The sequence below is a fragment of the Pelobates fuscus genome, chromosome 6 (assembly GCF_036172605.1).
Source record: "Pelobates fuscus isolate aPelFus1 chromosome 6, aPelFus1.pri, whole genome shotgun sequence".
Taxonomy (NCBI): Eukaryota; Metazoa; Chordata; class Amphibia; order Anura; family Pelobatidae; genus Pelobates; species Pelobates fuscus.
In genome coordinates this window covers 244038676-244054683 of record NC_086322.1, presented here as the reverse complement: position 1 = coordinate 244054683, position 16008 = coordinate 244038676, and the positions used below count along the sequence as shown (strand labels likewise).

The following is a 16008-nucleotide window of genomic DNA, read 5'->3' as shown; positions in this document are numbered from 1 at the left end:
AGTCTGAGAGTGAGTGTGAGAGTGAGTCTGTGAGTGTGAGAGTGAGTCTGTGAGTGTGAGAGTGAGTCTGTGAGTGTGAGAGTGAGTCTGTGAGTGTGAGAGTGAGTCTGTGAGTGTGAGTGTGAGAGTGAGTCTGTGAGAGTGAGTGTGAGAGTGTCTGTGAGAGTGTCTGTGTCTGTGAGAGTGACTGTGACTGAGAGTGTCTCTGTGTGTGTGTCTGTGAGAGTGACTGTGACTGAGAGTGTCTCTGTGTGTGTGTCTGTGAGAGTGTCTGTGTCTGTGAGAGTGTCTGTGACTGTGAGAGTGTCTGTGTCTGTGAGAGTGTCTGTGAGAGTGTCTGTTAGTCTGTGTGTGTCTGACTGTGTGTCTGACTGTGTGTGTTTGCCTGTGAGTGTGTGTGTCTGCTAGTGAGTGAGTGTGTGTCTGTTAGTGTGTCTGTTACTGAGTGTGAGTGTGTCTGTTAGTGTGTGTGTATCTGTCAGTGAATGTGTGTGTGTGTGTATTTAGAATGCGGGGCGGGGGGAAGGGTTGGGTGGGGTGGCGCGGGGGGGTGGGAGGGGGGCGCCTGATTTTGTCCTGCCTAGGGCAGCACAAAACCAGAATACACCACTGGAGGTACCCCACTGGTGACAAGCCCATGTTTTGAATATACTCTATTGTCTACAACCCTCTGTTGCCTGTCATTCAGCCACTGCCTAACCCATTTAACAATATTTGATTCCAAACTTAAAGATTGCAGTTTATTAATAAGCCTTCTACAGAGTAAAAAGCCTGAAATCTAGGTAAGCAATGACTACTGCACCACCCTGATCTATTATTTTGGTTACCCAATAAAAAAAAATCAACAATATTAGTTTGGCATGGCCTCCCTGAAGTAAACCCATGTTGTCTCTGATCTTGAAATCCATGTGATTTTTAGATGTTCAACAATCCTATCCTTTAACATGGTTTCCATTACTTTTCCTACTACTGAAGTAAGGCTTACTAGCCTATAGTTGTCCAACTCCTCCCTACTACCTTTCTTGTGAATGGGCACATTTGCTGACTTCCAATCTTCTGGGACTACTCCTTTTAACAATGATTGGTTAAATAAATCTGTTAATGGTTTTGCTAGTACACCACTAAGCTCTTTTAATATTCTTTTAAGACTTATTTGTCTTTACTTTTTTGACAGTTGAAATATAACCTCTTCCTCTGTAAACTCACATGTAACAAAACATTAATTTGTCCTTTTTCCTAACTGAGGCCCCTTTCCTTCATTTTCATCTGTAAATACTGAACAAAACCTTCCTTCTTTTGTTTTTAATCTAACTAATACTTGTTTTACTTTCCTTTTCTCATTTATATATCTAAAAAATGTTTTGTCCCCTTTTTTTTTTACTGACTGTGCTTTTTTCTCTTCTGTGTGTGATTTGGAAGCTCTTATTCAGGGCTCGAGTCCTGCAGGAACGCGTGGGAACGGCGTTCCTGCACTTTTTTCCCCCGGCAGGCTGCTCTCTCCCTGTCATGGGGGGGCGCCTGATTGCCTGCCCCCCCCCGGGCTCCTCTCTCCCTGTCACACGCGGCGAGGGAGCTGTGTCCTCTCTGCTCCCTCTCGCCGCGTGGGTTGTCTGCTGATGCAGGGAGCCGGAATATGACATCATATTCCGGCGCCCTGCATCAGAAAACGGCGCGCGGCGAGAGGGAGCAGAGAGGACACAGCTCCCTCGCCGCGTGTGACAGGGAGAGAGCAGCCCGGGGGGGCAGGCAATCAGGTGGCCCCCCCATGACAGGGAGAGAGCAGCCCGCCTCACTGCAGCCCCACTGGACCCCAGGGACCCATCCATGCCAGCTTTCCTAAAAGGTAGGGAGGCTGGGTGGGCAATGTTAATTTGAATAATTTGTATATATGTATGTCTGTGTTTATGTCTGTTAGTCTATGTATGTATGTGTGTGTGTATGTCTGTTAGTGTATGTGTGTATGTCTGTAAGTGTATGTGTGTATGTCTGTTAGTCTATGTATGTGTATGTCTGTTAGTCTATGTATGTGTATGTCTGTTAGTGGATGTCTGTAAGTCTATGTATGTGTGTGTATGTCAGTGTATGTGTGTGTATGTCTGTTAGTGTATGTGTGTGTGTATGTCTGTTAGTGTATGTGTGTGTGTATGTCTGTTAGTGTATGTGTGTGTGTATGTCTGTTAGTGTGTGTGTGTGTGTGTGTGTATGTCTGTTAGTGTGTGTGTATGTCTGTTAGTGTGTGTCTGTGTGTGTGTGTATGTCTGTTAGTCTATGTATGTGTGTGTATGTTAGTTCATGTCTGTTGGTGTATGTGTGTGTTTGTGTCAGTGTGTGTGTGTGTGTGTGTATGAGTGTATGTGCTTCTGTTAGTGTATGCATGTTTGCGTGTATGTGCTTCTGTTGTGTATGCACGTGTGTGTGCGTATAAGTGTATGTGCTTCTGTTAGTGTATGCACATGTTTGCGTGTATGTGCTTCTGTTAGTGTATGTTTGTAAGTGTCTGTCAAATCAGTGAGAGTCTGTTTGTCATTTAGTGTGTGTGTCTGTCAGTGTGTTTGTGTGTGTCTCTCTGTCAATGAATGTGTGTGTGTCAAATCAGTGACGTCTGTGTGTTTGTCACTGAGTGTGTGTGTTACTGTCAGTGTGTATCTGCCAGTGTGGGTGTCTGTCAGAGAGTGTGCTTAGAGGGACACTATAGGCACCCAGACAACTTCAGCTCATTGAAGTGGTCTGGGTGCAGTGTCCCAGTCCCCTTAAACCTGCAAGTGTAATTATTGCGGTTTCTCAGAAACTGCAATAATTACCTCGAGGGGTAACTCCACCTCTAGTGGCTGTCTATCAGACAGCCACTAGAGTGACTTTCGGGTGGTTAGGTGACCAAAAGTCGTCTAACTGATGCTGGACGTCCTCACCCTGTGCATGAGGACATCCAGCATCTGCTAAATACCCATAGGATTTTAACCCCATCAGTGTCGAGTGGGGGAGGGGAGGACATGAGGGAGGGGGGGCACTACAGGGAATTATAGTGCCAGGAAAACAGCTTTGTTTTCCTGGCACTATAGTATTTCTTTAAAAGGAGCAGGAAAAGGTGGAGTCTAAAGAGGAAGGGGTGGGTTCTTAATCAGGAAGCGGTGCGCCCTTGACAGGAAGGGGTGGTAAATTTAGATTAGGGGGTTCTCCGGTATAGTCATGCCTAGGGCAGCACAAAATTAAAATACACCACTGTGTGAGTGTCTGAGTATGTGTGTGCGTCTGTGAGTGTCTGAGTGCATGTGAGTGTATGTGTGTGCACGCGTTTATATATGCATACGAGTGGGGGTTTTTTTTGGTGGGGGGGGAGTTCCCACACTTTTTTCCCCAGGACTTGACCCCTGCTCTTATTACTTGCTTAGCCTCTCTCTCTCTCTGCCTAATCTGATAGATCATGCTGGTTTTTTTTTATAATTACTGTTACAAATCGCTATTTGTAACTGGCCCTTTAAATGAAAAATTGCCCTGCTTCCCTGGATTGTGGAGAAGCCTATTTGCCAGCCTCCTTCCTTATGACTATGGCCCTGTGTGAGCGGTGATACCCCAGATGGCTATGCCATGGAGCCTATTCATATAATGAAAGACTATGGGAAAGACTTTAGCTCCGTGGCAATTGAACTGTGTGAATAGGATCTGCGCGCTATTCAGTAGTTTTGTGCGCTCAGATCCTAGCTATCTGGGGATATGTGAAATGTCTGTGTGTTATGTGTAAAATGTGACTTTATGTATTTTAAAGTGTTTTATGTTGTTTTGCAACCATGTGGTTAATGGAGTCTGTCTCTAGTCCTGGATAATTGAATTACTTCCCCCCATTGTCTCCAGGATAGAGGGCCCTGTAAAACCATGCTTCCAGAAGGTCAAATGCACATTTTTACTAACTTCTGAACCCCTGGTCCAATTCGTATGATTTTTGAGTATGTTGTTCCCCTGAATGGATTGATTGTGAATATGTATTTTTATGCGAATGTGATGTATATTTTGGGAGTTATGAATGTTGTGTAAAAACTGTATTTTTACTGTCTGTGATAATTATGTTAATCCCTTGTGTAGCATAATTATATCACAGACATAGGGGAGGATTTTGTGTGTAATTACTGGGAGTGGTTTTAATGATGTACGTGTATGATTGGTTGTTTTGTCCCGCCCTGTGGGTGGTCCTGTATTTTCAAAATGGTAATAAAAACCAGGCTGGGTGTTCCAGCACCTCAGACCTCTTCTGACCCTCTAACTTGCAGCCTCGACTCATGTTTGTAGGGGACAGCTATAATCACTACAGGGATTGCTATGCTCTTCATACTCCCTTAGCTACTGAGCTCTTGTAAGAGCTCTGGTTCCTGATCCTGCTTCGCTCGACAGAAGGAAGAGGTTCGCCTATTGGAACCTGGAGCCTGGTCGTAGGTCCAGGGCGCAGAGCAGACGGCGAGATACCAGCCCAGCAGCGGTGGTTCGTGGAGTCTGCAGTGCTTATGGTGGCTGCGGTGCTGATGGTCCTTTGGAAAGCGCTAGGAGCATCCTTTTCTACGGTCCAACTTCCAGCCAGCCTGGAGGCAACCGTAACATTTGGTGGCAGCGGTGGGATGGCGTCCTAGCGCAAGGAGCAGCACCCCAACAGCACTGGTATCGTATGAGAGTTATTGAGGGCAACGCTAGCCACTGCGCAGCGTCCCTACCTTGAGCAGCATGGAGCCAGCCAGTCCGTGCACAGCAGCCGAAATGGAGGAGAGGTTCCTCAACAGATTGCATGGCTTCCTATCCTGGAGAGATGGGGAAGTCTCAGAAGAGGAGATGTGTGGGTACAGACATGAGGCCAGATTTGAGCTGTGGGAAGAAGCCCAACGTTGGCGAGGAGATCGTAGTATCAGCCGAGAGCAGCAAATCCAGGCTCGAATGGCAGAGCGGATGCCCTTCCTGGGCAAACAACCCCTTCCAGTGTGGGTAGCTAAACTAGAGAAACTAGTATACAACGAACTGTGGCTCGACACCGCATACCAGGCGCTACAGTGGTACGCAACTCAGCTCGCTCCAGAGATGGCTGAGTATGAATTCCCAGAGTGTGGGGATTACGATGGCCCTGATCTATTCTGGGAGAATATGGACGATGATGACTTTGGTAGGGCTACAGATTCACGCTTCTGGGACCTGTTTGATGACCGGGAAGACAAGCTGGGCCTCCCTAGAACTATTAACCTAGAGGCAGATCTGCGGTACCTAGTCACCAACGAATGTGACCTTGAGTGGAAGTACCAGCACCTCATCGATGGGTCCCGGGAAGAGACACCCGGTCCCCTTCCTCCACAGCATCCAGAGGTACCCCAGGAGAGCACAGCAGCAGAGCCAGGTCGAGAGCCCTTCAGCTGGCAGGACATCGTAGGGGTATACTGGGAGGAACCTCCGATGGCAGGTGGAGATGGGACCGCAGTCTCTCTACCGGCCCTACAGGGATGCTGGGCAGGCGGCTCAGATCCCCAGCGGCAGCCTGAGTTACAGGGAGAGGAGAGCAGCGACCTCCCTCCCCAGCGGCAGTGCACCGTGCAGAGGGAAGAGACAACCGGTCTCCTTCCCCAACCCCAACCAGAGATACCCGAGGCAGCAGGCCTCATAGAATGGTCCTGGGAGGACCCCCAGCAGGCAGGTGGAGATGGGACCGCAGTCTCTCTACCGGCCCTACAGGGATGCTGGGCAGGCGGCCCAGATCCCCAGCGGCAGACCCAGCTACAGGGAGGGGAGAGCATCGACCACCCTCCCCAGCCGGAGTATGCCTTCCAGGGAGAGGAGACAACCGGTCTCTCTCCCCAGCCGCAGCATGTTCCACAAGAAGCGGAGAGCATCGACCTCCCTTCTCAACGGCCGCAGGAGTATCAGGAGGAGGAGGTAAGCCAATTCCCCCCTCCTCAGCTAACTTCTAACCTGGGCCCAGGGTTAACAGTTCCCTTTGCCCCCGGGCAGGACTATGCCCCAATTCCCCCAGCAGAAGCGCTGGCACCAGGGCAGAGTGCCGCTGGCCTCTGCCCCCCAAGTACTACCAGCTATTTGCCCAGCTGCACCCGGAAGGCAGCGAGTGCTGCATGTTTACCCTCCAACCTGGGACCTACAGGCCAGTACTATTTATTGTGGGGGGGCTTCTCTGCCAATGTTTATTTGTGGGTGGGCTGCAAGACTAACTTAGGCACTGACCGACAGAAGGTCAGGTGCCTGGTTAGTCTCCCTCCAAAAGGGGAGATGTGTTACAAATCGCTATTTGTAACTGGCCCTTTAAATGAAAAATTGCCCTGCTTCCCTGGATTGTGGAGAAGCCTATTTGCCAGCCTCCTTCCTTATGACTATGGCCCTGTGTGAGCGGTGATACCCCAGATGGCTATGCCATGGAGCCTATTCATATAATGAAAGACTATGGGAAAGACTTTAGCTCCGTGGCAATTGAACTGTGTGAATAGGATCTGCGCGCTATTCAGTAGTTTTGTGCGCTCAGATCCTAGCTATCTGGGGATATGTGAAATGTCTGTGTGTTATGTGTAAAATGTGACTTTATGTATTTTAAAGTGTTTTATGTTGTTTTGCAACCATGTGGTTAATGGAGTCTGTCTCTAGTCCTGGATAATTGAATTACTTCCCCCCATTGTCTCCAGGATAGAGGGCCCTGTAAAACCATGCTTCCAGAAGGTCAAATGCACATTTTTACTAACTTCTGAACCCCTGGTCCAATTCGTATGATTTTTGAGTATGTTGTTCCCCTGAATGGATTGATTGTGAATATGTATTTTTATGCGAATGTGATGTATATTTTGGGAGTTATGAATGTTGTGTAAAAACTGTATTTTTACTGTCTGTGATAATTATGTTAATCCCTTGTGTAGCATAATTATATCACAGACATAGGGGAGGATTTTGTGTGTAATTACTGGGAGTGGTTTTAATGATGTACGTGTATGATTGGTTGTTTTGTCCCGCCCTGTGGGTGGTCCTGTATTTTCAAAATGGTAATAAAAACCAGGCTGGGTGTTCCAGCACCTCAGACCTCTTCTGACCCTCTAACTTGCAGCCTCGACTCATGTTTGTAGGGGACAGCTATAATCACTACAGGGATTGCTATGCTCTTCATACTCCCTTAGCTACTGAGCTCTTGTAAGAGCTCTGGTTCCTGATCCTGCTTCGCTCGACAGAAGGAAGAGGTTCGCCTATTGGAACCTGGAGCCTGGTCGTAGGTCCAGGGCGCAGAGCAGACGGCGAGATACCAGCCCAGCAGCGGTGGTTCGTGGAGTCTGCAGTGCTTATGGTGGCTGCGGTGCTGATGGTCCTTTGGAAAGCGCTAGGAGCATCCTTTTCTACGGTCCAACTTCCAGCCAGCCTGGAGGCAACCGTAACAATTACTAAATGCTAACTTTTTGTTTTTTACTATTTTGGCCACATCTGCGGCGTACCACAGTGGTTTCTTGAATTTCTTGCTTTTACTGAAAAGCCTAGTGCAATTTTCTGTTGCCTTCAGCAGTGCAACTTTTAAATAATCCCATTTATCTTGGACTCCATTTAAATTGCTCCAGTCTGATAATGACTCCTTTACACACATTCTAATTTTAGAAAAGTCTGTTTTTTTTTAAGTCTAAAACTTTTGTTTTTGTGTGGTGTGACACAAAGCAGCTATTTTGGCACAAGCAGCTATTTTGGTTTTCCAATTCAAATCAGGAAGATTAAAGTCACCCATGATAATAACTTCCCCCTTCATTGTCATTTTAACTATTTCCTCTACTAGTAGATTATCTAACTCTTCTATATGTTCTGGGGGCCTGTTATATATAGATATAGATATATAGATGTATATTAGTATTAATATATGCACAATACACACATACATTTCATTAATATATAACATCAACATGTAAGTAATGAGCAGTATTGGCCCAGTCATGTTGCTAGGTGCACAATGCAGTTCAATAACCTATTCAAAGTGAAGAGCACACTCTCAAAATAAACTTAATTTGTTCTTTTACAATTGTGCAACAGTGTACATTCACCAATTCATTCCCATTACCAAACGTTCCTTAATATATCAAGGTAGTTGTACTGAAACAGTGATTATATGCAAATGCATCTGCTTAAAATAAATCTGTTCTTTCAGTGCTCTATTTCATGTTGAACTAATAGTTTTCAATTTTAATTTCTTTCCCACCTGTAGATATGCACACTATGCTGACACAATGCATTGTTGGGAAAGAATAGAATTCTTTCCAGGGTGACTTTTAGTTCTCAGTCCAGCCCTGTCTGACAGGAATCGGTTTGTTGCTCTCAGTGAGCACATCTTGTCAGACCAGGTTGAGGATACAGAAGAACCCCATGCGGTGGTACGCCCGGCCCATGCTGCATATAATAACTAGTATTTATATAGCGCCTTTCTCCCAGTGGGACTCAAAGCGCTTTTCAGCGTACGCTCACTGAATTAACCAAATCAACCACATGATGTTACTAGCAGGAAGGGGGAGCACTGATAAACCGATATACATACATATTTACACACAGATACATACACAGATATACACACTGATACATGCACACACTGACATACACACCTTGACACAGATTCACATGCACACTGACACACAGATATGCACACTGGCACATATACACGCTTGGATACACACACTGACATACATACACTTTGACATACAAATACACACACCCACTTGCAGATACATACGAAGATACACATGCAGATACACACTAAGATACACATACTGATACATACTCACACCTTGACACACAAATACACATACCCACACTGATTTACACACTGACAGATACACATACTGGCACATAGACACACACACACTTTAGCACACAGATACACATGCTGACTGAGTTGCTTACACTAATATACACACACTGATACATGCACACATCTTGATACACACACACATATGCATGTCATAATTTTTATATTTGCAGCATACATTTTGTCTGCAGGAGCATAGCATTGCTTTGAGTGCTGCTGGCTAAAGCTGATGTGTGTAGGTTCTGCAGCAGTTCACTCCTTCTGACTCTCCCCCTTTCTGCGTGTGCCTCTCCCGGAAGGTGCTCTCTGTATCTGGGAGGAAGTGACACTCACGTCCTCCCAGCAGCCGATACTAAAGGGGCCTAGTCGCACTCTTAAGTAGTAGTAGTATTATCATTTACATTTTTTTATAAATGTACTGTTTTTTACCTGTGGTCAGTATGCTTTTATTTGTTATATGCTTACCGTATCTTTTTATTTTAACTATAGCCTTGCACTATTATCAGAGCTATAAAACTGCATTGTTAGAAAAGAGCTTAATTCTTAGTCTGATACCTATACAAAAGTACAGGCGTTTACAATAGTTGTGGTTGAGCTTTCACATTTCTATTGAGTTGTAGTTTTATTTGTTATAAATAAACATGAATTAAGCTATTTGCAAAGGATAATGGAACATGTACGTAGCTCCATAACACCTGGGGTACACCAACTTTGACATCTGGGAATTTTCTCAAAAATTTTCACTACTCTTGTCCATCCAGTCCATCCAGAAGCAATTCTTGAAGTATCACTGTAATTTTTGAGTTTAACGAAAGCTCGTATAGACTGTGCTGGAAGTTCATTGATTCATTAAAACTAGGCCAATACTATCTTGCAATATGCTGGAAAGGAATTCTGGCAAAATGTAGTAATAATTAGTGTTCCACTGCCAGTTCCTGCTTCCCCATCAGTCGTCATTTGCATCAGCTGATGGATACAGGAATATTATTGTGTCATGCACAATAGAAGCACTTGGCATCTTATTGTACCCTCACCAGAAGATGTACGGAGATCCTGCTGATCTTCCATGGTCCACCAATTTGCACTCTTGTTTCCCCATTTCCCAGTTTCTACTCGCCCCCCATGCATCACCACGTAAGTAGATATGTCACTTTTGGGGGAGTCTTGCTAACACAAGTGACAATGCTGCTTTAAAACAATATAAATATTTAAGTTACATTTTTCTTAATTTTTGAAAATTAACGTGTTGTGTTTGTATTTCTTGTAGCTGAAAGAATGGAGTGTAGCTGAACTTCAGGAGAAACTGAGCTCTCTGGATCCAATGATGGAACGTGAAATTGAAGAAATTCATCAGAAATATCAGTCAAAACGACAACCAATTCTTGAAGCAATTGAATCCAAGAAACGGAGACAGCAACATTTCTGAGGAATTTACTTGCTATTATGACTCTGGCTTATTTTAATACTATTTTTTACTTTTTTTATATTTTTTTATACGTTTAATATATTATTTTCATTTTTGTGAATTTTATTATTAGTATGTTTAGCATTTTGTAAGCTTAAATATAAAAAATCTTTAAAAATCTTTAGTTATTTGCTTTTTTTGTGTCATTAAACATCCCCATCTGCCCCTTGGATAACCATGGAACTAGCCACATTACCCCACAAGTCATAGTGTGTTCTTTAATATTCTACGGGAATAATTTTTGAAGACCGTAAGTAATTCTCATATTTCTATACCTCTGATGATCCATCAAGAACCCTTAAAGAAATATCTGTATAGTTTCATTTGGCTGGGTACAGATGCAGAAGATATGCCAGCCATGGAGTTATATAAACATGTTTTTTGCCCAGTTTCTCAATATACTCAACAAACTGGAAAAAATATTATTTTTGTTATTGAGGCTTCTGTGAATTCCTACTGCTTTCTCCCTCTAGGCAACCAGTGTTCCAATTTATTCTATAACAGAAAATCCAAACTGATGGAGCCCCCTGGATCATCGTGACAGTTGTAGCGACCATTGTTTGTTGTTCTCTCCCAGAAATTAGCTTAAAAACCACTTGGTCATGTTCATCTCTGTAAGAAAGCGTGTGATGTCATATCGGACTGTATGCTCTCCAGTTCTCTTATGCAAATTTATGAAAGTTCATGAATGCAAGACATTTCAGACAATTCTTGATTTCACAGAAAAGAGACGTGAATCAGATCTCTGCAAAACGAAATGTTCGTCAAGATGCATTATACTATTTTTTTTTAAACAAAACAAAAAAAACCTTTCAAAATGCCTTTTTATTTATCCTACAACATTCCTTTATTTTACTCTGGATGAAAACTTTGTGTCTTGCTTTAAGTACTTTGGAACTATTAGGGACTTACTCCAATCATGGTAACCACTGTAACCAGAGTAATTTATATAACCAAAAGCACACCTTTACTTCTGATTTCTGGTTGCAACACTTTATATTATCTGGATGAAGGTTGATGGGAGAAAGCAGCACATGAGATGTTTTTTCTTTTCAAAGAACAACTGAAGTGCTGTAGATAATAAAGTGTTTCTGTTCCTTTTAGACAAACATTTAATGTCTATAGCTGCTAAAATATAATTTTCAGACAGGTTTTTCTAAGCTAAACAAGTTTTCTAAAGGTTCATCTCAACTAATATCTTCCAGTCTCCTTATTCATGTTTACTGCCTCCGTACTGTTTCTGGATCCATAATGTCCATCTTAAACACTGATGCTCAAAATTTCATTGCATATTCAAGGTGGGAACTTACCACTGATTTCTAAAAGAAATACATGAATGAATACTCTTTTTTTATGCATGAAGATATCTTACTGACTTTTACACGTTGTCCGGTCAGTTGTCTGATACTATGCCCAACTCCTTCTCATTTATTGTTTTCTGTAACATCTATAACATTTTGGGGGTGTGTTGGTTGAGTATTCCTTATCCCAAAATCCAAATAGATCAAATCCACTGCATTGCATGTATCTATACTTCTGACTTCCTCATATAATCAAATTAGTTTAAGCAAATCAAGACTTAACCTGTCTTTTATTATACAATGTCGATTACTACTAATTATGTTGGTTACAATAAATATATGATTACTATGCCTTAGCAACCCTTCACACAATTTCCCAACTGTAGATGTTAAGCTTACATGTCCCCTATTTCCAGACTGATATTGCAGATGTTGGAAGTTGTACAGGATTAAGGTGGAACTGGTAGGCAGTATATGTTAAGATAGAACAAGTAGTAATCTTGGTCCAAGAAGAAAAGGGGAGGAAAAATTACAAGAGTGGAATGAGGTCCAATAGGGAATGGAGCTGAAATAGAGAAGGGTTGACATAATAAGGAAGGGGGAAAGGTCGTTGCTATAAAATTAAGTTGGAAGGAATATGATGCAGGTGTTAAGGAGAATACTGAAAAGAAGGGGAAGCACAAAAGGGGAGAATGGGTAACTCAAATGAAAAGTAGGCAATAAAATAAAACAAAAATGAGGTGACTGAAATGTAGAAAGGGTGAACACAAGTATGGCTTGGAGACCTTTTGAATAAATTTATTTGTGAAAATTATTGCACGGTAGGGCACTCAGCCTCCAAAAATACATGCCTTAACTGCCCTAACTCAATACATGCTCTGTACTTATGATAAGAATCACCTTTGCCATGTGTATTAAACTTTCAGAATCCATGTCATTATACTTGTAACCTTGGCAATGGAAAGGGGTTTAGTAATGCTTCTGAACAATGAATGTCCATTATTTACATGTGATGTATAGTGTACTCCTGTTATGGAGCAGAAAAAAACATGAGCCAAAGAAATCTCAGGGGCAGGAAAAGATGGGAGGGAATGTATTTGGTTTGTAGTTCAACAATGTTAGGTTGCCTTAGTTTGATACAATATATAAATTTTTAGCCGTCATCACCCATTTTAGGCGGTACATCACTTGATTAGTATATTTTTCATCACAGTCTCTTTGACAGAACAGTAATAAAAAAAGGTGGATGCTCCTCTTAATTTTGACAATAAATATTACAGAATTTTATTATACATCAAAGTGCATTGAGACAGTAGGAATATGCATTTCTAACGATACCTCTTGTATATTTAATGATACAATGTTTGTTTAACTCCTAAAGGACACATGACATGTGTGACATGTCATGATTCCCTTTTATTCAAGAAGTTTGGTCCTTAATGGGGTTAAATCCCTGCCATTCTGTATTCTTAAATGTCCAGATTGTGTTTGCTTTTAGAGATCTGCAAATTGTTCATCTTCTCTCTCATCCATTGCACTGGGTTTTTTCTCTGATTCCCTATCACTGTTCCTTACTGCATTTTCTAGCGCTTTCTGCCTGCGGTAAAAATGTGAAAACTTGTTGAATATGATTGTTATAGGCAAGGCTACAACCAATATCCCACCCAGGATACAGCCAGAGGCAGCTAGCTTCCCAGCAACCGTGGCAGGTACTACATCACCGTAGCCTACTGTTGTCATGCTGACAGTCCCCCACCACCAACAAGAAGGTATTGTGTCAAATCCTGTATCTTCATCCTTTTCTGCAGTGTATGCCATTCCAGAAAAAAATGAGACGCCAACAGCCAGGTAAAGAAGTAATATTCCCACTTCTCTGTAGCTATGCTAAAAAAAAGGAGGAAACGGGTATAAGAAGATTCTCCTTCACATGACCCTCTACATATCCCTGAAGAAGTCCCTTATATATTACTCTGGACGAAACGCGTTGGATATATGGACTCATATTGTTCTTAATTTTTTATTCTAAATGTTATTGTGTTTTGATCTCTTCTGGTCTTGTTACTCCAATTTGGAATCGTGCTGTTCGTTCCATGCTGCTTTGGAGTTCCACAGAGAGTGGAGATATGCTCAGAACTTCCTTCTGTTTGTAAGTGTATCCAATAAATCTCTTTTGTATTTTTTATTACATACTTCACCATGTATGGCTTTTTTTTATCCATTCCTTAAAGATATATACCTACTTGAACTGTGCATTTGAAGCGGCTATCAAGGTTATCCCATACAGACAAAATTAAATCAAACTGAAGGCATTTTCAATCTTTCACAGGTTGAATTTTCATCGGATGAATTAACCCTCCTAAAGAGGGGACTTAAGTTTGCACCCACAACTAACATTAATAGTTTCAATCTATATTTGGACAACCAAAAATTCTTAAAAAAATTAACTATCAAAAGATTTTTCCAGAATAAAGATAGTGATAATTCACAACATAATACAGTAGTACAGGAAGAGTCACGCCAGGTATTTAATAATGATTCTGAGTCTACACAAGATATCACACATACTCCTTTTAAACCTACTTCTCATTTCTACCCCTGGTCTGCCAAAAGCAAATACTTGGATATTTTTAATGAATTAGTTCAAGCAGACCTTGACAAACTAACCAACAACAAATACCATCTTAACCTCAATAAAAAGGAAAGAGACGCTTTAAAAAGGTTAACTGAGAATCCGAATATAATCATTAAGGAGGCAGACAAGGGAGGAGGTACAGTAATAATGGATAGATCATACTATATGGAAGAGGCATATAACATTCTAAATGACACTAACACGTATGAAATTTTGTCACAGAATCCGACTTCTGGGTTTTTACAATCTCTAAAACAACTACTGGATTTGGGTATTGAAAAAGATATTCTAACAAAGAAAGAATATGATTTCATCTTTAATCCTAATTGCAAAATAGCTACCTTCTATTTCTTACCCAAGATTCATAAGAACCTCCAAAGACCTCCTGGCCGCCCTATAGTCAGTGGTATTAACTCCCTCTCCTGTAATTTGTCGGAGTACGTTGACTTTTTTCTCCAACCGTATGTTTCCCGCATTGATTCATATATTAGGGATACTAAGCATATTCTACAAGATATATCCTCAATACATTGGAAATCCACATATGTTTTGGCCACTACAGACATCACAGCCCTATACTCAAATATTCCACACGATAAGGGCATTCAGGCCATTAAAGACATACTTATCAAACATCAATGTCTTCCACCTATTCAAATTGAATTTCTAATACAGTGCATGTCGTTTGTACTAACTAAGAATTTTTTTTGGTTTAATGGTCAGTACTTTTTGCAGAAATGTGGCGTCGCCATGGGTACCAAGTTTGCCCCCAGCTTTGCTAACATGTACGTTTCCCATTGGGAACAGCGCCATGTCCAACTAGGCCCACAGCTGGGGGGCAGTTTGGTCCTATGGCGGCGCTACATAGATGATGTGTTAATTATATGGGAGGGCTCCATGGAGAGTTTGGATCTTTTCTTTAATCATGTCAATTCGAATGATTATAATCTAAAATTCACTTATAACACCAGTTTAGTGTCCTTGGATTTTTTAGACCTCACTATCTATATAGATCAAAATCAGCTTCAAACCAAGACATTTTTCAAACCAACTGATTGCAACAATGCTATAGATTTGTCTAGTGCTCATTGCCCTCCCTGGCTCTCTAATGTTCCAAGAAGCCAGTTAGTTCGGCTCAGGAGGAACTGTTCAGATAATGTTACATTTGTACAACAAGCTCAAGTAATAAAGGCACGCTATTTGGAAAAGGGCTACAATCAGGATAAAATAAATACAGACATACAAAATATATTAGCTACAGACAGGGCTATATTCCTGAAAAATCATCACAAAAAACAACACACTAAAAGCAAAAATACGGTTGACCCTAAGAGCAATAAATTTCAATTTGCATTCGTTACCCAATACAATCCACATGCCAATAAAATCAAAAAGATTCTAAATAAATATTGGTACATTTTACGACGCGATAGTGTACTCAAAGAGATTATTCCTGATAGGCCCATGATTATCTACAAAAGAGCGACCAATCTAAAAAACAAATTAGCTCCTAGTCTTCTTCCTGCACTCCCTCCATCTACTTCTGGTTCTTTCCTTCAACCTTTAAAAGGTTTTTATTGTTGTGGACACTGTTCCACGTGCAAACATCAAAAAATAAAAATTACTAGTTTTGTCAGTACTCAAACTAAAAAAACATATGAAATTAAAAAACACATTCAGTGTTCTACCACTTTTGTGATTTATGTACTTCAGTGTGGATGCGGAGCCCAATATGTGGGTAGTACGACTAGAAAACTCCACATTAGAATTTTGGAGCATTTTAACAACATCAAAAGGGGTAAACTTGATCACAGTGTTC

At 41.8% G+C, this 16008-nt stretch overlaps 1 protein-coding gene across 1 annotated transcript in view; it reads left to right on the top strand.

Moving 5' to 3' along the window:
• The window catches only part of LOC134565743 (serine/threonine-protein kinase 4), a 142056-nt gene extending 131755 nt beyond the window's left edge, over positions 1–10301 (top strand). The window contains exon 11 of the mRNA XM_063425390.1: positions 10059–10301. Within this exon, the coding sequence (XP_063281460.1) occupies positions 10059–10217 (159 nt within the window). The 3' untranslated portion in view covers positions 10218–10301. The remainder of the gene's footprint in view (positions 1–10058) is intronic.
• Positions 10302–16008: the final 5707 nt, after the last annotated feature.